The 21,764-nt window shown below is 46.9% G+C and overlaps 2 protein-coding genes and 1 long non-coding RNA gene across 6 annotated transcripts in view; 1 reads left to right on the plus strand and 2 right to left on the minus strand.

The window, feature by feature from the left end:
* The window catches only part of LOC147262100 (uncharacterized), a 254,235-nt gene that overhangs the window by 208,629 nt on the left and 23,842 nt on the right, over nucleotides 1–21,764 (plus strand). Inside the window, exons 4-7 of the long non-coding RNA XR_015115966.1 lie at nucleotides 1,164–1,302; nucleotides 6,145–6,526; nucleotides 8,118–8,331; nucleotides 17,588–17,638. This is a non-coding gene — a long non-coding RNA (uncharacterized LOC147262100). The remainder of the gene's footprint in view (nucleotides 1–1,163; nucleotides 1,303–6,144; nucleotides 6,527–8,117; nucleotides 8,332–17,587; nucleotides 17,639–21,764) is intronic.
* On the minus strand, nucleotides 1,860–4,209 carry LOC147262103 (gap junction delta-4 protein-like). The gene is made up of 2 exons (XM_086205068.1): nucleotides 4,155–4,209; nucleotides 1,860–2,968 (listed from the first exon to the last, which is right to left on the minus strand). Exons 1-2 carry the CDS (start codon nucleotides 4,207–4,209, stop codon nucleotides 1,860–1,862), a joined length of 1,164 nt encoding a protein of 387 aa, XP_086061194.1.
* LOC147262104 (cyclin-Y-like) lies at nucleotides 7,001–21,579 on the minus strand. Of its 4 annotated transcripts, none has more exons than XM_086204501.1 (11): nucleotides 20,985–21,577; nucleotides 11,618–11,692; nucleotides 10,230–10,247; nucleotides 9,922–9,956; nucleotides 9,576–9,670; nucleotides 9,450–9,485; nucleotides 8,820–8,877; nucleotides 8,582–8,701; nucleotides 8,143–8,309; nucleotides 7,857–8,019; nucleotides 7,001–7,261 (listed from the first exon to the last, which is right to left on the minus strand). In XM_086204501.1, exons 1-11 carry the CDS (start codon nucleotides 21,136–21,138, stop codon nucleotides 7,145–7,147), a joined length of 1,038 nt encoding a protein of 345 aa, XP_086060627.1. In that variant the 5' UTR covers nucleotides 21,139–21,577; the 3' UTR covers nucleotides 7,001–7,144. The 4 variants fall into 4 exon arrangements, with proteins under 4 accessions (XP_086060627.1, XP_086060629.1, XP_086060628.1 ...); XM_086204503.1 differs by lacking the exon at nucleotides 20,985–21,577 and adding an exon at nucleotides 20,779–20,887; XM_086204502.1 differs by lacking the exon at nucleotides 10,230–10,247 and having other exon boundaries at nucleotides 20,985–21,579.

Here is a 21,764-nt window from a genome sequence, read left to right on the forward strand (position 1 = left end):
TTTCTTGTTTCTGAGAACATTAAATGTTCTTGATTGCATTTCAATCCCATTAAACTTCATTTATTTATTTGGATATGTGATTATTTTACATGGAAATTTGTGTCTGTGACAGAGACACAATGTAAACAGTAAAATACCACTAAACTGTACTTAAGTGCAGTACATGTACTCATTAACATCCCACCAATGTTTATTTCTGCACAAACTTCGTTTCCCAGCAGCTCGTGAGGCCGCTGACCACTAGATGGCGGTAAACGCAGCTCTGTTCTCAGATGACGGGACGAGCAGAAACAGATCACAAGAGCGAGAAATGGACTGGGAAATCTCTTCCCAAGTAGAAGTACAAATACATGACTGAAATACTACTCAGTTACACTTCAAACTGATGGTAAAAAATACTAAAGAAAAGTTAAGAGTTTATCAGATGATATTAATACATGACAAATGCCATGAAATCAAATATCTACATAATTTGTTTGGTAAAAGCATATTAAAACATACCAGAATATTGTATATATATATATATAATTACAATTATAATTATAATATTTAATTAGCATATCCCCTCATGTACATACAAACACGCTTCCAGGTTCGACCTCTGTCCTGTTTTATAGTTTTCAGTTTCAATGTGTTAAAACAAACATGGCTGCTGGGACGGGACCAAGGACACACAAGTCTCTCTGTGGCCCATTTGTGCATGCGTGTGTGTGTGTGTGTGTGTGTGTGTGTGTGTGTGTGTGTGTGTGTGTGTGTGTGTGTGTGTGTGTGTGTGTGTGTGTGTGTGTGTGTGTTGGGGGTCAGCAACAATAGACACAGGCTACCACCTAAGGGACACTGTTGGGTTTACGGGTTCATGCCAGCTTGGGGTCATCAGGTTTTCTTGTTTGACCTCTTGACCTCTGTGAGTGACAGGACCGTGTTTTTCATTCTGCCAATGTTTCTGCACGTCTTTGCTGCCACAAATACCACAGCAGAAGAGCGGCGAGGGCATGTCAGGCATGTGTGACGGTTCTCCTGTCCAGGGGCAAAATGAATCTCACACACTACGAAGCAAAGAACTGCGCCAACAAAGTCGGCTCCATGAGCAGTGCACAGGACTCACACAGCGAAGGTGAAAGTGTGTTGAGCTCCTGACTGAAACCATGTGTTTGGTTTTGCAGTGTCTGGGACTCACAGGCGGACAGAACCAAGACCCCCTAGATGTATCGCCGTCCAGTCCCCCAAACCTCCTCCTGAGGCGCAGATGTGTCACTGACGTGGATGTGACTGGGAAATATGTCATCAGTTCAGGACCTGGCGGTAATTTTAGTAACATCACACACTTTGACCCTTGTTCTTGAACCTTCACGTTTGCTTTGCTGCGCCGTGACGAGCTGGTATCTGGACGCAGGTCCATAGATAGAACCTGTCAAGTTGACGTTGAATGATGGAGGCAAAGAAGCCTGAAGGTTGGTTTGTCCCGGTCATAGGCGGGCGGTCGCGCTGTCACGTGAGAGGTCAGAGGTCAGGCCAGTGTGTCTGTAGTGAACCAGACGACAGCTGAGCTGCCTCACCAAGGTCGGCCTGTCTTCTTACTTCCTCACAACAAAACAGCATCAGCTCAAGGTGCTGCGAAGAAATTCAAACCATTTCAGTTGTCAGAATCTTTATTGCGTTAAAAAACCAACTTGAAACACATGAAACCAGCGTCTGACATCACACATCATCTTGTTCAGTCACTGAACATGTTTATGGTCCTATGACAGGACGCTGATCGGTGGTTCAATCTTTGTAAAACTCGCAGATGAATGTCAAGCGCCGCCAGCGGGGATTAGAAGCGAGAGAGCAGGTGGCCAGACGTGGAGGTATCCGCTCTGTCACACCCACGCTCTCTTGTCTTTGGGAGATTCGTTGTTGTCAGAATGTTGGCCTGAGTTTGCCCCCGTCAGGGTGGACTGGCCCCACTTTTTGACAGGAGAAGCCCCCCCAGCGTTTGGTAGTGGCTCCCTCTGGGAACGAGGGGACGGTGGAGGTCTCAGGTGGCCGTGGAGGACAAAGGGAGGAGGAACCGGAGAGCCGATCAGAGAGGGCGAGGGAGACATCTCCACCTTTGTGTCTGTGCAGTCGGGCTGCTTCTCATGAGCAGAGGTGAGACCTCCAGACACCTTTGAGGGGAGCACTTCACCACTAGCAGCATGGTTCTCACCTTTGGGGCCAGGCTTAGAACCTCCACTGGGACTTGCCCTCCTGGATAGGAGGCCATCCGTGTCTTCAGTTGTCAGAACGCTGCTTTGCTCTCCTTTACTCATCTCCTCCATGAGCGTCTCCATCTGCGCTCTCCATCTCACCATCGCCTTCATGGAGCTCGCCAGGTCAACCAAACTCAGGAGGACGGACACGGAGGCCACAGCCAGCATGAAGTTCAGCATTAAGGTCTTCTCAGTCGGCCTGGAGATGTAACACTCCACCCCGGAGGTGCAGGGAGCCTCGTGACATTGGAAGCTCTTTGGGATGGACAAACCAAAGAGAAAAAACTGTCCAGCACCAAAAAACACTTCTAGAAGGATCCGCAGAATCACAACCAGGAGGTAAGCAGAGTGGAAGCGTGGTACTCCCCATCCCCACTCCCCACGCGGGACGTCATGAAGCGGAGTCTTATTCAAGGACTGTTCTCCAGAGGAGCTCGAGTTCGCCGAGCTGAAAGGAGAACCTCCGTGACTCCGCTCGCAGTAGAGAGCAGACTGTGACGTCATTTTATGCGTGATGTAAGTTGCGAACATCACATGTGGAAAGCAGAGGAGAATAACGTGGAGCAGCCAGAGACGGAAGACGGACACGGGCGCGAACGCCTCGAGACAAACGTTGGAGCAGCCTGGCTGGATGGTGTTGCAGATGAATCGCTCCTGCTCGTCACTGAAGAGGGTGGAGCCCGCCAGCAGTAAGACCATCAGACGCAGAGTGAGCATCAACACCCACCACGTTTTCCCTGCAATAGACGAGAAGCAACATGACGGAATAGTAAGGTACAGCCAGACGCTGAGCTGAAGACGCTAACCTCCTCAGCACCATCTGTCCCAGGACAGATCTGTGGTCGCCATCGAAAGAATGTGATCACACTGACTAACAGCCAAAGTCTGTCCTGGTGAGGCTGCAGCGGAGAACGTGGGAATTCCATCCGCTGACGTGACCACGCTGACGCTCCGTCGTGCTCTTTCGGGAGTGTTCTCACCAGGGAGAGTTTGATCTCAGCCAGGCATTGAGAACCATTTCAACCCCCCAAAGTTCTATTATTTTGACTTCTGCCTCCAGAAGTTTCAGTTTTGAGGGCATCATCAGTTTAGTGTCATGGCCGGTTCCAGTTCCTCAGACACAGACTAAAGTCTCGGTAGAAGTGAAAATGTATGCAAATGCAAGTTTTTCAGGACTTTTTCTGCTTAATTTTTTTCCAGAGTTATCAATAAATATGTTTTACTTTATCATAGCCCTGTTGCTATGATTAAAACGCAGTTATCTTAGGCAGCTAGCTAAAGTTAGCTAAGCACGCCAACGTTACAGGCATGCTGAATGGCACCGTGAGGGTCGTTCACAACCAGCAGTTTAAGACGTCTTCACTGCAAAGTCATGTCGCATGAGGCGAAGCAACATGGCAGCCACCTTCTTCCTGGAGTGACTCGCTGTTGCCAGGTGAAAAACTCAAGAGCTTGGACCAGACCTGAGATTGCTTCCTGCTGTAGCGACTCATCTGACCTCCTATGTGACGACGCGATCATTCGAGACAAGAACGGGCCGGGGTCAGCTCGCTCAGGTGCCTCCACACTGCCCCTTTATGTGAAGCCGCTGGAGAAACGATCCAGAACTTATGATTAAATAAATACTAAAAAGTATATTTGATCTATATTACATAAAGAAATACTTCATTTTCAAATGCAAAAAAAAAAAAATCAAATGAAAAGTCTGTTACATTAGGAAAGAGAACCACTGGGTGTCAGAAATGTGTTTTTTTTTTGTTCAAATAGTTTTTGGATAAGTACTTGTACTACTCACTCACAACTGTCATTGTTTAAAGGCTACAGCACTTTTTTAAAAATTTTGAATATGGTCATGAATACAGCAGTAAGTGCTAGTATAACTATGTATACTACACTTCTATAAGACCTCTCAAAGGGGCTTACCTGTCAGGGAAACACTGTTGCTGATGGTTAGGAGGAGTCGATCTGCTGCTGCCATCATCTTCAACGTTCTGCGCGATTCAGTAAGAAAACAAGTCTGAGTTCCTCCACACGGTCTCGCCGCCTCCTTCCACACAGGCCGGCGCCGCCGTCACCTCTAACGTCGTCCTGCGGAGGGCGAGAGCAGCAGCCTGAGCTATTCTTACCAGGCTGCCATCAAAGCATTGCTGGCATGTCCAGAGACCAGCAAACCTTACTGGCAGAGGGTCATCACACGTGGGTGGGCTTGGAGCAGACAATCAGAGCTCTGAGTTCATGTGTCGTCGTCATGTCACGGTTATTATGACATCACTGGCGTGTGTTTGTTGCGGTTGTAGTAAAATATCAGTTAGTAAAAATAGCATTAGACAAAAGTGTTTCCTTTTAATTAAAAAAAACACAAATCAACACATCCATAAATAATTCACAGTCATCATATCACAGCTGTTTATACACTGTACAAAGGTCGTTTGCAAAAGTATATTTTAGTGCTTTAGTGTTCAGACAAATGAGCAAAAGGCTGCGACACAAAATAGAAATAAATAACACATTTAACAGCCGCGTCAACGCAGGTGAGGGTTCCTCACCCTGATTAAACTGCAGCTCAGTCCACAGATTTTGAGTGATTCCTGATCTTGTAATTTGGAGTTGTACACATAATCGTCGCCGACACTCCTGACAGCAGGTTACGAAAGAAGATCCAACCTCCATCTTTATCAGAGCGGGATGTTTCTCAGAAAAGCAAAAAAACAACAACAACAACAAAAACACTGAAATGTAATGAAAGAAACGGGGTTCTCGTGTTTTGCCGTCAAATGTGAGTGAAGGGAAACATCTTTGTTCTGTTTGCCAAGTTAAAGTGTTCTGAAGCGAGCGTACAAGCGAGAAAGTCAGAAGTTTTCCTTCAGCAAGGAGATGTGACAGCACCGAGGAGGCAGACAGGAAGTGAGCACACCAGCTTCTCCTACGTTTTATCTATGGAAAGCAGTTTTACATGTTATACTGTAGCATTAAAACACGGATGGATAAATAAACACCTTCCTCCTGCCCTCCTCACCAGTATCACAGACCAGAACCCACAAGCTGTTGGTTTGAGGCCTTTAGTTTTATGTGACCTTCAGGAGGACAGGGATAGACAGGATGGGACAGAAACTCTATATTTTGGTGCAGAGTTCACTCTAAAGGTGCAACACGACTGCTTCAAGAGATAAAAATGGCCTGTGTAGCCTGTCAGGAGCCTGCATGCACCCTCGCACATTGAGGTTTCATGCCTTTTTAGGGATTTTATGTAGCATTTTTTTTTCTACAGTGCCCCAAAACTGACATGGAGGAGTAAAGAATTAATAGTTGGGGGAAAAACAAGGTACTGCCAAAGTTTTTTAACAATCTAAATACACTTTTCTGTGTTAAAAAAAAAAAAATCTTTGTTTTTACTTTTCACAAATGTCCTGCGAGATCTTTTTGCAAGTTTCACAAAAATAATATTTTTTAGTGTGGTTTTTTTTTGTTTTTTTCCAGATATCAGTTTTCTCCCCTCTGTGTTTTCTTTACCCCATTTAGGAAAAATACTGAGATCACGCAAATGTTTTGCCAAATCCTGCAAAAGTAACGCATTTTGTTGTACTAACACACTCACCAAAAAGTTCTGCAAAACTTTTATGGGATTTCACAAAACTTTGCAGATTCAAGTGTTTTTTTCAACAGTGCATTTTATCCTTCCTCCCATGTTTGGGGGGCTCTGTAGGTTTGGTGTCTGGACCGGCGGTTTCTTCTGTATTCATTACCCTCCATAATTCAACTCTTCTCCGACTCAAATGAGGATCATCACATTCACTCAAAACATTAAAGGTGCCATGTGTAAGATTTAGAGGGCCCTGTAGTTGGCCCTGGTGTTGTGAGAAGTTTGGGAATCTGAATCCTGACAAGTGTGGAACAGACGTGAGTTGTCCTGCAGGTCGAGGGATGGTTCTGGCGTGTTGAGGAAGTCGTCATCATGCCGGTTACAGCAGAATACATCTGTGAACATGTGCGCGAGGCAGAACTTCCTTCCTACGTGAGCAGGACCACGGATCAGCTGACTGAGAGGGAAGTTCTACAGTTGAAAAACAAAGCGTTAAAATAAAAACTGTCTAATGTCAAAAGTAAAGCTGTGAACACGTTAAAAACATAACCTGTACATTTTTTTTGTTTTTTTTCTTTTACCATAGATGACTACAGCTCTGCAGAACTTTCCCCTGAGAAGAGGGAGGCGAATCGTTGCAATCTGAAATGTGACCACCAGATGTAATCATTTCTTACACACGGCACCTTTAAACGGACTACCTGAGAATCAAGAGGTATGCTAAAAACACTGTAAACCTGGAATATAAATTACCGTCGGAGGAAATACTTTGTAAATTATTTGTTTCTATTCATCTAAGGAGTTGTCATAGGAAATAAAGAACCAGTAGAAATTCCTGTGCTACAACAGTCTTTCTAGATTCTATGAGCTCCGGCAGCTGCAACTAGAAAAGCGAAACAAATAACATCCTTTACTTCAGAGTCGCAGCGGCGTCTCAAAGGCAGGTTAGTCTGAGTTAGCTCGAATCAGGCCGGACACAGATCAGTCAGGACAACAGGACACCGAACAGTTTTTAAATGGACAGGTTCACCACACCAGGTCCTTCAGGGGCGGCCTGGTCCCTGGTGGTCCACAGCCAGCGACTCTCGTGGTGTCCTCCTTTACTGAAGAGTTGAGGCACTGTGAAGGCGTCGGGATAAGTAAGAAAAGTTCACCTACCCCCCCCCCCCCCAAAAAAAAAAACCCACAATGTCTACATCTGTGGGCTCCATGTTGAAGATGGGCGGTCCAGAGGCCGGTCCGCACCACAGGGCCGTGGTACTCTGTTCCGCTGTGCTTCTACGCTGTTTGGACCCGGCCAGGTTCTGCTGTGCTCAGGTTATGGCAGTAGTAGTTAGGAGAGGATGGCAGGAACCCATCGGACCCCGCATAGATTGTCCATGCTCGCCGAGCGCTTCCTGGCTGCTCGCCGCACGTCTTTGTACTTGTCATCGCACAGCCTGGAGATCGCCTGAGGAAGCAGCAAGAACACACGTCACTTTCCCTCCTGAGGGAGAACTTTCAGAGGATGAGTGAGAACCGACGGGGAGATTTAAGGCAGCATTCTCCTGCCTGCTCCAAATTTCATTTATAATGTTGTTCGCTCGTCTAGTTGAGAGTTCAGACGCGGTACAAACGGACCGTTCCTGATCAGTTTGTTGGAACTGAATCCCAGCGAAGTCTAAGCCGGAGGCAGGAGTCGTCCACTGGCTGACAAACCCATCACCAGTGCAGAGGTGGGACTAACAAAGTACAAACACATCGTGCTCGTGCTGGAGAGTGTTCAGGTGTCTGTACTCTGCTCGACTATTGAACCGTTGGGCAACGTTTTTACTTTTACTGCTTCCATTTAACACAAATTTATGTGCTGTCAGCGGCTTACAATAAAAAATCAGTCTTTAGATTTGATGCAGGACAGATAAAAATGACTAAAAATGAGAGAGAAGAGTTTTTGTTTGAGGGGGAAAACTCTTGTTATGCTATGGGTTGACACATAAAGGAGGAAGGACGAGATGTGAGAGCTGAGACCCGGGGGGGGGGGGGGGGTGAGGAGCAGAACCTCTCACCTCCAGTCTCTGGGCCTTGTCCCTGCTGAGCGGCTCCAGGGGGAAGCTGAGGTTGTTGGACTCTGAGAGGGATCTCAGGTCAAAGTAATACTTGGCGTAGACACTAGAGGGCACGTTGATGTTGAACTGCAGCAGCTCCAAAAACTGGCGCTCCAGCTCATTCCTGGGGAGAGAAGCCATTCGTTCATGACGTCACAAACTGGTGATCAGTCTCCGCCTGCAGCCACAACATGTCTGACACTTTTTCTGGACTCTTGACAGGCTGTCGTTGTCCTCGCTCACTCACATGTCCTCCACTGTGATGTCCTTGAGGATCTGGCAGTAGTCCACGTTCCAGACTGCCTGGTCGTCCCAGACCTTGGAGGCCAGCAGGATGGCGCCCAGCACGATCCTCTTCCAGTTGCCTGGACAGATGTCGATCTCTGCGTAGGTCAGGAGCCTCTCCAGGTAGACCTGCACCACCGCCACCGCCAAGGTGAGAGAGTCATCACACACTGATCATGAGCTCCGCCTCTTGAGAGGTTCACTATTGTTGGTTTGACTCTGACATGCAGCAACGCGCGTGGACAACAAGCTATCCTGGAAAGTGCAGCAACAGTTTCACCAGCGCCTGAACCGGGCCGAGCCTGGCCCTATTTTTGGGGGGATAGGAAGTCACTATCAATCCGGCGGCGGTAAATATCAGTGGCTGTGTGAGGGGGAAGCAGGGGCCGGACCGGCCTTACCAGCGTGACGATGGCACACTCAGATGTGAGCTGAGCAGCACTGAACAAGGTCCTGACGAAGCGGTAGATCTGCTTCTGCTCCGGGTCGTGCTGGTCGTAGTCCTGCGGTACTTCGGACTTCTGGAGGATGAGGAGAGGGGGGAGGAGAGGGAGGGAAGGAGGGAGACGTGGGTGAGAGGACATAAGAAGGCTCAATGACACTGCATGAGAATCTGACCCCGAGCGAGCAGCGCCTTACGGAGAGGGGATGAAGCTTCTCATCAAAGATATCGAGCAGCATTCCTCCATCTGCATCCCTGCGAACACACACACACACACACACACACACACACACACACACACAGAGTTCATTCTGCTTATCACATGAGCACATAACCAGACTAACTTCATATTTCACATACATTCATGCGCGGAGCCAGAATTGGAGTTATTAATGTAAATCATCCTTGCGTTAACGTGTTCCAGTGTGCGTTCCCAGTGCCAAAGACGATGCACCACGTGCAGGTGTGACACACTTCCTGTGGGTGTGGCCAGAGGGAACTTGATTGTTTGGGTAACGGGAGGCCTGTGAAAAGTGGTTCTGCTTCTGCTAAAGCGACTTGACCACCTCTAGTCTCCTAAAGGGGCGGGGCAAAGGTGCACTGGTGCAGGAATTGACTCTCCTACAGAGCGTTGAGGCGTCTGATCCCTGAATGAGAAGTGATTTTAAAAAATCTACACGCACACGTTTGTGTTTCACATCTGTGTGCTTTGATCACAGTCATCAATATTCCTTTAATATGTTGTGTTACAAACGCTGACAAAAAAAACCACACGGGGCGAAGAGTGGAGCAGGTGAGCACGCGGCAGAGCGGCGGAGAATCCTCACCTGTTCTTTATGTGGTAGTAGATGGCCAGAGCCACGCTGCAACCAGGAGAGACGACGGCGTCAGACAGAGTTACAGGCTGACCGACACCACGGTTGATCATAAATCTGGTCTAGTTTTCATTTTACCATTTGATGGTGTACTTGAGGTTGGGCTGACTGACTGTGTTGTCATCCAGAAAGATGGTGGAGCAGGAGCTGTACTTCCTCCTCGCCGTTCCATGCTACACACACACACACACACACACACACACACACACAAAGTGATTGTTATTAGAGTGTGCACGTACTAGTCTGACCCACATAAAGCCTACCAGGGTGTCGTGGACATTTCCAGCCCCCTTCGCATGTATTCCCCATCACATCGGCTCATTTTGCCCTCACATTGATTGTCAAGGATCCATAAATGCAGTTCAAACAGTTCCTCTGCATTTTTTAAATTTGCTGACAAAGTAAAATAAAATCTCTCACTCACATTATTGATGAAGAGGCTCTTTCGTTTATCGCGCACTGGAGGGAAAAAAAAAAAAGCAAGGCTTTGTCAATAAATGGATTTCATCTGCACTAAAAAGACAAATACAGCTCCAGTGTGAACCAACCACACACACACACGCACACACACACACGCACACACACACACACGCACACACACACACACACGCACGCACACACACAACTGAGGCTTTTGTTGAGAGCTCACAACACAGCAAATTGTTAGAAATCAGATGAAGATGCATGATGAGACCACTGGAGGGAGACAAAGTCACACTCAGGACTACTCACCATTCCTGCTTGGTGCCTCTGAAAAAAGAGGAACCAGGAAGTCTGTTTACATGATGATTATAATAGAATAAGTCAAGCAGAACACTTTCTTCATTCATAACACCAAGTCGAATGATACTTTTAATCAACAAAACAAGCAGCATCTGTTAAGAAACCTAGATTTCTTCGACAAGCGCAGCTCAAAGTGTTCAATATGAACTGCTATCGGCAGCTCCATGATGTCATGGCTGGAGCTGCTGCACAACCAGATGTGGTTTTATGAGTGGGACTAATTTCCTGTTGCTAAGGTCGCTTCAGAAGATTCAGTGTCCAAAGCTAAATTAACAAAATGAAGGCCAGCTTTATCCTTTAAAGCCACACAGAATCAGGAGCGTGGATCCCCAACGTCATTTGTTTCCTCAATATCTTAAATGTCAAGCAATGATAATCGCTCCTCAGAGAAAACGCGCTATTCTTCCCATCACCTTTCAGTCAGATTGATGTAAATCTGCATCTTCATGATGCCGTGGATTGGTTTTAGTCGGAAAACGCATTCATCAGATGCGTTTTTAATGAACTCCGGCATCACGAGGCCAACATTGGAGAGCCGTTCATTCCTCGAGCCTTCAAGGAAAACTGATGATCTCACGCTGCGGTGATTACGCCTCGTACAAACATGCTAATGTTCCCTGTGTGACCACAGGTTGCTCAGTCAGACGCTTCAGGGCAGCTGCATAGATTAGCAAACATCATGTAGCCTCCGGGACGGCCAGTTCTCTGTGGAAAACCCCAAACCTTCCTTTTCCACAGCCTCATTATCGATGTCCGTGTGATGGCTGAAGCTTAGAGTCACAGTCCAGCACGACAAGCTGAGGTCAGCAGGGTTTACCCAGAGACGCAAGCTTGACACTGAGGAGATTTAGCTCATGTTCCCAGTGAAGGGGCACAGGAATGAGTCCTGAACCTGGACCGGCCTGGACATCCCCTGGTCTCAGAGTCCGGAGGTTTTTGGTTCCAAGTGTGAGATAAGATCGGGGGATGATGTTAGCTTTGAGTTATTTCATTTAGCATTTTGTTCCACGGCGTAACACAGGACTGTGTTTAAGCCTTCACAGTGGCGCTGGCTAACAAGAGGCTGTGGAGGTCATGAAAAGTCATCGAGGTGAAAACAGAGGGAGCGTGAAGCTTAGTGGTGGTGACCTTGAAGTCATGTGACCGTGGTGTGATTCCTTCATAGGCTAACATTAGCTTAGTACTGCTAACCACTGCATTTAGGCTTCCAGCATCATCAGAGTGTGGTTGAATGGTGAAGATGATCAATCCCAACATCTGTTGATGGAGATGATCACTTCCTGTTGGACTACAAAAACACCTCATTTGTAGTTCTTCTATAAACCACAGCGTCTTACCGTCATTCTGGGACTTGCTGAGGAAGATGGTGCTGGCCCGGGGGTGGTCGGAGGGATTAAACTCCATGTTCAACTCTGTCAAAACACAAAAAGTACATTTGTGAAATGCAACAAGCCAAGCCTCGACTTCCTAGTGGACAAAATGGCGACGTGTGTTTAAAACCAATATCAAACGGGGGTATTTAGACATTCAGAACAGGAGGAACTTTTGCTATTCCTGAAATCTGGTACCGATATGGAGTCCCTCAGTCACATGACATGGAATCTCTTTGGGAGAAAACAAGGAATTCAGCACTGAAATAATGAGAGCAGCGTCCTGCTGAAGAGGACAACTCACTGCTCTTTGTGCTCACGGTGTGAATGAAACTTCTCAGTATTCCAGCGGAGCAGCGAGATGCAGCAGAAGCGTCTGTTTTTGTGAACTCAGCATCTAAATATGCTCGGCATGCAGCTCGTCCTGCCAAAGACTCGCACTCCTACGAGAAGAGCGAGCCGATGACGCCCCAGATTATCTGACTACAGTGCCATCGCGGGGGGGGGGGGGGGGGGGGGGGCGTTGGGGAGTGGGGTGGCCATTGCTCTCGCTGACAGCAGCTTCCACAAAAATATGACTGCAATGACTCCATGTCTGCCATTACATCTGTGGAAGGAGCCTGGTACGACCTCCAGACCTCCTCCTCGCTTCTCTTCGTCGGTTGATGACGTCGTGTCCTAAACCCGGCTGATCACTTGGTTACAGCAGGAACACGTCATCCCTCCGCTTCACCTCTGCACTTATGTAGTACGGTGATGCGCGATTATGATTCAGGCACGTTTAAGCAACACCTCTAAGAGTGGAGCTCTCCTGAGGGCGGGAGGCATCGCTGCTCGCTTACACAAGAGAGACGGTGGAGGGAGAAGGTGCCTCTGCAGTGGCAGAGGCCTCTTCCATGAGAGGAAGCAGTCCTGGTGCAGGTGATGACAGTGAATGGAGGCTTATTACTGCTGAGTACGTCTGCCAGATCGTCCACGTTTGAGTTGATTACATTTTGTTCCCACTCAGTAATTGGAGCTGTACTGAATCTGCAGTTTCCCAACATTTCTATTTTCAGAGTCACATCCGGGCACGTTATGAGCTCTGGCTGAAGGCTGCAGCCCACCAGGCTGAATCATAATTTTGGATTCGATTTTTGTCGGTTTTAGTCAGAGATTTTAGTCAAAGATTCTGCAGCATTGTGAAACTGCCAGTTTACGCCACTGTGATTCCGTGCAGCAGCCACACTGAGTGTTTACATCCCAGACGAGGGTGCTTGGAAGGAACAGAAACGTAACCAAGACAGATGGATGGAGTGAAGCGGCGGTAAAGACAGAGGCCGCCATGAATACACGCGCTGGCTCCCGTCTCAGAGGAATCGATCGTGACAGCCACCACTGATGTTGTCAGGCTTGTGACACACGCGTCAACCCGCCGTGTCAGTAGGCTGCCAGTCACACCAAGCCTCCACACTCGTGCACCACGTTCTCCCTCAGGGGCGCAAGACCCACCAGTGTGGTTCCCAGCAGGTCAGGCTGGGAAACTGGGAGGAAGAGTGGCGTCTACCGAGTGGTGGAAGAGCTGCTGTGAGCGTGTGACGCTCACCAGCTCGGTTCCTCTCGTCAGCTTCGCTAACGCTGCATCACGAGCGCAGGATAACGAGTGCGTGCACGTGAGAGGTTTTTGATCCCTGCAAACATTCGTGATGTGTTACGATTCCTTCTCTCTATCACAAATCCATATAAACAGAGATGAGGCTTCTCTCTTCTCTGGGGGGGGGGCTGTGTGGACCCTGATAGATCAGGCCCGTCTACAGACGTCCCTGCTGCTGGTGTCGGGTGCTGATATCCGACCTGTCAGGTAAACTTAAGGACGACTTGGAGCCTGGAGAAACAGGAGACCAGGGCTCATCCCCCAGCTGGCCAGCCTACCTGTCTGCCCCGCCTGCTGTTACATCATGAATAACCGACACAAACACCCTGCTGTTAGTGGACCAGCACATAATTGAAGAAAAACCATTCCATTTTTTTTGTATCTATCCTTTGAATACACGGATGTAAGTGTAATTATCTTACATCTATACCGCCATAGTGTTAGTGTACCATGGTTTGTCCTTCATCTCCCACCTCCACTGCGACGTCAGTGTCTCTCAGTGCGGGACGATTAATTGTCACCATCGGGACGTCTGTTTCTCTGAGGGAGGTGTGGCCCAGACAGCACATTAGTGGCAGACTTAATAGAATAAAAAGCTACAAAGAGGGAATATGAATACAAATGAGTGTAACCAGCTCAAATGAGGCAGTTACATGGATTTTTAACATGGTTGCCAAAAGGGACAAGATTATTCAAATGTGGGAGGCTGTGCAAATTATTCCAGGTCCTGTGAGCAAAGCTTAATCCGGTCCTTTGAAACCTGGTGTGGAGGTCTGGGGTCGACGCATCTACTGAGCCATAGAGCGATGAGCTACACAGATGTAGGTGTAAGGCTTTGGAGGTCAAAGGTCACTCACGTGAACAGGATTCTGTCCCCTTCCCGTTAACATGATATCGCATGAACATCTTGAAGGAATTTCCCCACGTTTGCCGCTAACGTCCACTGGGACTCAACAAAGACGAGACAATATTTTTGTCCCTGCTAGATTTTGAGATTACGGGGTTGAAAGTTACACGGTGAACCTGAACGAAGACTCCAGTCTCTTCTTCAGGGTCAGAAAGGTCAGAGGACTCATTCCTGGACGGGACTCATGCTTTCATCTTCACCCTCCGTGAACAAGGCTTTCAATTTAATTAAAAATGACACGCGTCAGGAGTGAGCTCACCTGGCCAGGTGTGACTCTGTGTATCCAGCTCGTGGTCCTGAACCTGGACTGGAAGTGTTTCTACCCCCCAGCCTCAGCGCCAGTAGGCTTTTCTGAAGTGGTTATGAGTGAGACGAGGCGGTCTTAGCGGGAACTGGACCACATTAGTTGCTCATTACTAGTCAGTTAATCAGCGGAGGACCGAAAACCCCAACCCTGAGAGGAATCAATCATGATCCACACCTCATCAGTCACAGAAACACAGTTTATTCTATAAAAAGGCGCCCCCCAACAAACACGTTTTCCTAAGTCCTTCTATCCATCGTTGTCTTCCGCTTATTCCTTACTGGTAAGGGTTGCGGGGGGTGGAGCCTATCCCAGCATCTACGGGCGAGAGGCGGGGTTCACCCTGGACAGGTCGCCAGTCCATCGCAGGGCCAACATACAGAGACGAACAACCATTCACACTCACATTCATACCTACGGTCAATTTAGAGAATCAATCAGCCTCGTCCCCAAATTGATGTCTTTGGACGGTGAGAGGAAGCTGGAGTACCAGAGAGAACCCACGCAGGCACGGGGAGAACTACACACAGAAAGATCCCGCGCCCGAACCGGGACTCGAACCCGGAACCTTCTTGCTGTGAGGCCACAGTGCTGACCACTGCACCACCGTGCACCGCAACAATCCCTCAATGTCCCTCCTTTCACTACAGTTTGGAGCTTTTAATGGCAACATGGCCAGTGGGCAAGAAAGAAGAAGAAAAAAACCCCAAATCAAGGCAACAGAAGAGATTTGACATTCGAAGACCCTCATTAAGAGAAGCAGGCAGCAGCTCACGCAAGGAGCATCCTTTCATGTAGCAAACATCCCTACGTCAACCAGCTGACACAAAATGTGACGAGCAAAGTAGCAGAAGGGGGTACAAAAGTGGAAAAAGAAGAAGAAGACGCAGCTATTTGAGATTTCCTTTCCCCTGCAAGAGACAGACAGTTTAAGGACATCAGACGGCGTTTCTCTGATTAAAGGCAGAAAAAGTAGCCACCAAAGGGAAGTTAACGACTGTGAGAAACACAGAAATGGGAAGACGGGGAATTCAGCTGCACCACTGTTAATGGGCAAGGATTTGAGACGTGCGGCTCCTTCAGGAGCTCCATCGTGGTCCATGCTTCGGCCGTCTTACAACAGGTTGCAGCGTTTGGACCCTTAACAAAAGTATTTAACTCACTTTGTCACTACCATGCATTTCATTGTATGACAACTCTCCCACTGTGGCGTTACCGTGGACAAGTATGATGAGCTGGTCCAACTGAATACTCCTGCCAGTTGCACCTGAACAAGCACCAGACTGAAGGTGTAGTTTAATATTTTTAAGCTAAAATCAAAGTGTTGGGGGGTTAAAGCGTGTACAGCTGCATGAAGAAGACATGGGTTGTACTGGATGATCCACTCTAGCGCTTCTAACTCGATGTTTTTGACAGTGTAGCTGTTGTTAGCCCCAAGCTAAATATATGTGCCTGGCTCTTTCTGGATTCCAGAGAAAGAAGTAACGCAGGAAGGGAATGAAACATCTTTGTTAGCTCATTGTAGCATATCATCAGTATCAGCACATACTGGCATGAATCTGACCAGCCCCCTACACCAGTCAAAATGACCAAATAATCCCAATCTAAGGTTCACGGGACGATCCAATTTTTGCTTGGGGGAACCAGTTTCCTTCCACATACTGTACTTAAATAGCGGAGCATCAGCTGACGCCTGCTGCCTTCCTGAAACAACAGTCATATTAAGAGAGAGACAAAGTGGGCTTTGTCAAAGGGGAGCAGCAGATCATATGACGGCTTTGTCTCTCTCCCCATCCATCTTCCACCTCCAGGGTGGGTGAGCTGCTGCCTGGGTGTCTCTGCATCCACACGAGTATACTCCATACGCCACTTAGTGAGCATCTCAGTTTACATCGTTACAGTTTTGTCTTAATGTTCAGTAGGCAGGGGTCTCACACATCACCACAATTCCATATGGGCTTCTACATGATGTCAAATTTTAGTTTACTTTGGCCCGCAAGCTCTCTCATCATCATCATCATCATTATTATTATTATTATTAGTTGTGGTAGGGTCAGTACTCAAATATCACATAAAGTTACAGAAAATCACTTCAGTAGGCAAATTGTCATCCAAGGTCCAAGTCAGTGGAAAGAAAACCTTTCCAAAGCTAACGTTATCTTTTGGTGTTCATTTGTACCTTAAAGCTAATGTTTTTAGGTTTTGGATAATACTTCTGAGCCAGTGTTATCTTTTGGTGCTCCATCTTAGATGAAAACTACAGCTATCTTATGGTGTTCATTCATAGTTCCAAGCTTACATAATATGGCATTGCTCGTTCATATCTGTAAGCAAACATTATCTTTGATATTCATTCTTCGAAGCCAAAGTTATCTTTGGTTGTGTGTTCATAATTTTAAGCTAGTGTTTTATCAAGGTGTTCATTCTTAACTCTAAGCTAATGATACCTAATTGTGTTCATACATAGCTTTGAGCTAACGTTATCTTAATGTTTTCATTCTTAGCTCTAATGGTAATGGAATCTTCTGGATTGTTCATGGTTTTACGCTGACGTTATCATTTGATGTTCATTCTTACTCCTGAGCTAACGTTTTGTTTGGCTGTTCATTCAAAGTTTAAAGCTAACATCTTTTGGTGTTTAATCTTAGTTCTAAACTATCAAAACCTTGGGTTATTCGTTCATAGTTTTAAGCTAGTGATGTCTTCGGAGTTTCACTCTTAGTTCTAAATAAATGTAATCTTGTTTTTCATCTACAGTTTTAAGAGAACGTATCTTATGATGTTCATTCTTACTCCTGAGCTAACGTTTTGTTTGGCTGTTCATTCAAAGTTTAAAGCTAACATCTTTTGGTGTTTAATCTTAGTTCTAAACTATCAAAACCTTGGGTTATTCGTTCATAGTTTTAAGCTAGTGATGTCTTCGGAGTTTCACTCTTAGTTCTAAATAAATGTAATCTTGTTTTTCATCTACAGTTTTAAGAGAACGTATCTTTTGATGTTCATTCTTACTCCTGAGCTAATGGTATGTTTGGTTGATCGTTCAAAGTTTTAAGCTAACGTTTTCTCTCTTTTTTTCCTCTTCCTTTTAACCAGAATACTTGAAGAGGCCCGTTGTGATGAGACCGGACAATCAGCAGAGCCCAGGTACCGTTTTTAGTTTGAGATCCTTGATGTTTAAAGTGGAAAGGTGGAATTATACTTGATGAGCTACAACCATGACAACTACTGCAGGGGGAGCACAGACCACCGCCATGGCTCCTGTCAGGTTTTTTGCAGATGAATGGATCTAAACTTCTTCATAATTTGAAGTCTAGCCATTTCAGCCCTGAACATAAACTGTGTCTGAAAGCGGCGCATCATCACACTCTAAATTGAGGTGTTAATTCTTGGCAGTCGTCCGTCCCTGGAGGCGTCTCCTATCTGCTCTAACACAGACACACAGCTGCCTCTCGGAGCTTTTCTTTGAGGGAGGGAGCTGTTTTTCTGATGATGCAGATTGTAATGAAGCCCACTAATCTCATTCATAGCGTCTGTGAACCCATAACAGCGCCGACACATTCGACACGCTCCAGTTTCATTCACCGCGTCGCAGAGGCAGACGGCCTCTCAGCATGAGTCGTCTTTATCCCCGTCAAAACATGAGAGGTTGACTGTCAATCATCTGTCCTCGCATCTTCTTGATGCCGTATGTTCTCCAGAGCATCTGGCTCAGAAACCACACAATACATTCACCTCATTAACATGACGAATGAGGGAAAACTAATGTAGCCGCATGCTAAGTTTCCAAATATGTGACAACACGGAGCACTTTCAGCAGACATCACCACCCGCAGTAGTACAGGGAAACTCCGGTTAACATCATCCACAAATAGCACACATGGCAATGCGCTGCTCAAGTTTACAAGAGGAAATGACATCACTCTCATCACAATGATCATTGACCACAGAGGCTCTCACCATATTGGCTCAGAGCAGTGAGAGGAATCCACCCACAGTCGCTACCGAGGAGTTCTAGACCGTTTTTAGGAGCAATATCTCCTAAGACGCTTTAAGCAAGACATTTTCCAGCGCTCCACTTTTTTTCTTCTTCTACAAATAAAATGTTGAAGCGCATTTGTACCCTATAATATCGTCCAGGTCCATAAAATTTTAACCCTTTACCTACAATCACGTTCATGTTTCACAGACACTGCCAGTTCACATAATGGCGCCCAGGTAGAGTAGCGGCCTGTTAGCCTGCGTGATACCTAGCTTGGCTGAGTCTTTGGCCGCTGATGTATGATGATAGAAACCATGTTCAGATACGAGGGCAGGTGACTCAGTGACTGCCGCGCACAACCGGAGACTTTTTTCGTCGATGCAGGCAAAGAACCTTTGAGAGAAAAACGCATCCAATGGCCTCCAACAGAGTCACGCTAACACTTCTCACTCACTATCATTTATCCTGCTAGCTAACGAGCCGCCAGCCGGTCTCTGGCTCTGGAGAGGACGAACATAAGGACGTTTACTGATAAGCTCCTTTCACTCATAACTCATTTACCAAACTATTTTATCGTGTGCAGTTTTGAGGAATGACCTGGGCTCCGGCCTGAGATTAAATGAGTGGACTAACTGATAAAGTTCCAAGGTGTCGGCGGAGTATGAAAGGACAAACTCTGCACCTTGTAACGCAACCAAGGCCCGATAAAAGCAAACCTTCCGGCTGTGGGTTATGAAAAGCAAAATTTCAGTCCTCCAGTGAAAAGGTCTGAATAATTTGTACAGTTCCCTGAGAGAAAGCATTTATATGTAGCGGCTGGCGATTGGCTGGAAGTGGGCGACCCATTCAGCGGACCCTTCCCAGTGTGAATGGGTCAATTGTGATGCATATTAGCGTATGTGAGAGGAGGGGGCTCGGTTCCAGAGCTGCAGGTTCTTTCATGGACAGAATGAAAACAAAGAGCGGCACAAAGGAGCCGGCCTTCATGACCGGGATGCGGCTCCATATTTCTCTGCTGGACACGTGGGAGAGGGCACATGACGCCCCGCAGCACCAGCGTACATCGATTTTAGTCAGTTGATAGAAGGACAACAACAACAACAAGGCTATTTTTTATCTTCTTTTTCAGTGTTTCGTCTGAGCAAAACCGCCGGTTCCAAACATTTAAATATCAGGATTTTCTGCTTTTTTTGTCAAAAGTAAAAAGTCTTTTGTTTTTGTACGTTGGACTGAAAAGAGAAGTCGTTGGCAACAACAACAAAAAAGTTGTGCAATTTTCTAATTTTCTTGACATTTTAGAGACTAATCCTGAACACCAAGCATTTGTTGCAGCCCTGCTCACCGTGTGACTGAGACCAGGACCAATAAAACTCTGGCCGGCATTTGACTTCAACAGTGAACCAGATATTAGAGCCCCGCTCATCGCTAAACCTGTACTGGTACTTCTCATAGATCAGACCAGTCGCGCTCCGGCCTCTTGGGCTGGGCTCAGTGACCAGGATCAACCACAGAAACATGATTCAAGTTCTTCTCAAATTCCCAGGTATATCATATATAATAAATATAGTCACAAATTTTCAGGAAGGGTCGACAGTAAAACCAGCTGTGAACGGCAGTCACACGCCTGAAAAACGTGCTATTTTACATCTCTGATATTCTCTCTTTTTATATCCTCGTTTGTGACGATGAGCAAAAGAGAGCCAAGCCGTCAGCCGGCTGATGCTGATGATGATGATGCGCCGCCGTCATCGAGCGCCCAAAACTGGTGGATTCCTTGAGAATGATGAGATGTTTCCCCTCGTGTGTGTGTGTGTGTGTGTGTGTTAACTGTCATCACTTTTGGTGAGCTTGCATATGCCTCAGAGGGACGACTGCCTGGGACTCCTGACTCACAAATGCTCACAGCAAGTTTGTGTGTGTGTATGTATATATATATATATATATATATATATATATATATATATATATATATACATATACATATATATTTATTTATATATTTATATATATGTGTGTGTATGTGTATATATGTATATGTATGTATATATACACATACATACACACATATACATACATATATATGTATATGTGTGTATGTATGTGTATGTATGTGTATATATATATATATATATGCCAGCTTGCCAGGAACTACATCAGCAGGCTTCCTCTACTAAGTTGTAGTTTTCCATTGTAACAGCAGATTGTAAACAGCTTATTCTCACATTCATTGAGCCCCCATCATGAACCAGTCCTCCATCAATAATATCAATGATTTATCAATAATACCAGTGATTAGATACTTAACTACAGAGTGCCGTCAACATCGAGACACTCAAGAATCAGGCTGAAGGGGAACAGTGTTTCTCTTTTCATCTCTCAGGACTCTGCTGTTTGCAGGAGAGTCAAACCTGAACGCCAGCATTACTGGATCTGGGTTCTAGGCGGATGGTTCTCTACCCTCCTCCTCCTCCTCCTCCTCCTCCTCCTCTACAACTCGCTGGTTCTGTTTACCGTCCACGTTCTCCCGGTCGCTGATGTGCTGCAGGTTGCATCCCGTATCCTCCCTGCTCAGCTCCGACTCCGGCTGGTACGACTCCAGCCGCGAGTGCGCGTTCCTGCTCAGCTTGGGGCTGGCGGGCACGCAGCAGGAGGTCGTGCTCCCCATGGTTCTCCCCTCGGTCCACCCTGAAGGAGGTACGGGGACGATTCGCCTTCCTCTTGGCTGTAGAGAGAGAGAGAGAGAGCTGATGCGACGGGTCAGAGCCCCACCGAGCCCCGCCGGTCACCGTCGATCACCAGCGCGCGTCATGTGCGTCCGTAGCGGCGCGCGCGGGTCCCGGTCGGTGTCGGTGTTCGGCGGCGGTGCCCGCGTTACAGCCGGGGAGGACGCATCCTGCTCCGGGTACAGACGAGCAGCGGATGAGTGTCGGTCGGTGTTGAGTCTGAGTGTCACGGCGGCGGACCGACGGGAGGCTGCGAATCCCGAGAAACGGTTCCGGTTCAAGTGGGAGGTTACAAACGTGAGGAGGAGGGAGGCACAGGAGATCCGGCTGATACTGAACTCAGGTCCCTGCTGCTGCTGATCAGTCCGCGCGTTAACGTGTAGGACGGGTGACAAACGTGGCTTCCTTGATGGGTAGAAATGAGGGAGGCAGAACTTTAATGCGTGGAAGCCCCGCAAACTCACGCAGGCTCACTCGCAGTGGAAAAATATATTTAAATAAAAAGATGTGAGATATTTAAACCTTTAATGACACTGGACGCAAGAAGTAAAAAATGTATTTATCTAGA

The sequence above is a fragment of the Aulostomus chinensis genome, chromosome 5 (genome assembly GCF_037954235.1).
Source record: "Aulostomus chinensis isolate RoL2024-O1b breed Wild chromosome 5, RoL_Achi_v1.0, whole genome shotgun sequence".
NCBI lineage: Eukaryota > Metazoa > Chordata > Actinopteri > Syngnathiformes > Aulostomidae > Aulostomus > Aulostomus chinensis.

Bases quoted from the DNA above. Each gene is read 5' to 3' on its own strand.
- LOC147262104 (XM_086204501.1), bottom strand. From the start codon at position 21,138: ATGGGGAGCACGACCTCCTGCTGCGTGCCCGCCAGCCCCAAGCTGAGC. The intron at 11,693-20,984 runs GTAAACAGAACC...GTGTTTTGACAG, and splicing joins CGACCGGGAGAACGTGGACG to AGTTGAACATGGAGTTTAAT. The intron at 8,310-8,581 runs GTAAGGCCGGTC...GCGGTGGTGCAG, and splicing joins AGTGTGCCATCGTCACGCTG to GTCTACCTGGAGAGGCTCCT.
- LOC147262103 (XM_086205068.1), bottom strand. From the start codon at position 4,209: ATGGCAGCAGCAGATCGACTCCTCCTAACCATCAGCAACAGTGTTTCC. The intron at 2,969-4,154 runs GTAAGCCCCTTT...CGTCTATTGCAG, and splicing joins CAACAGTGTTTCCCTGACAG to GGAAAACGTGGTGGGTGTTG.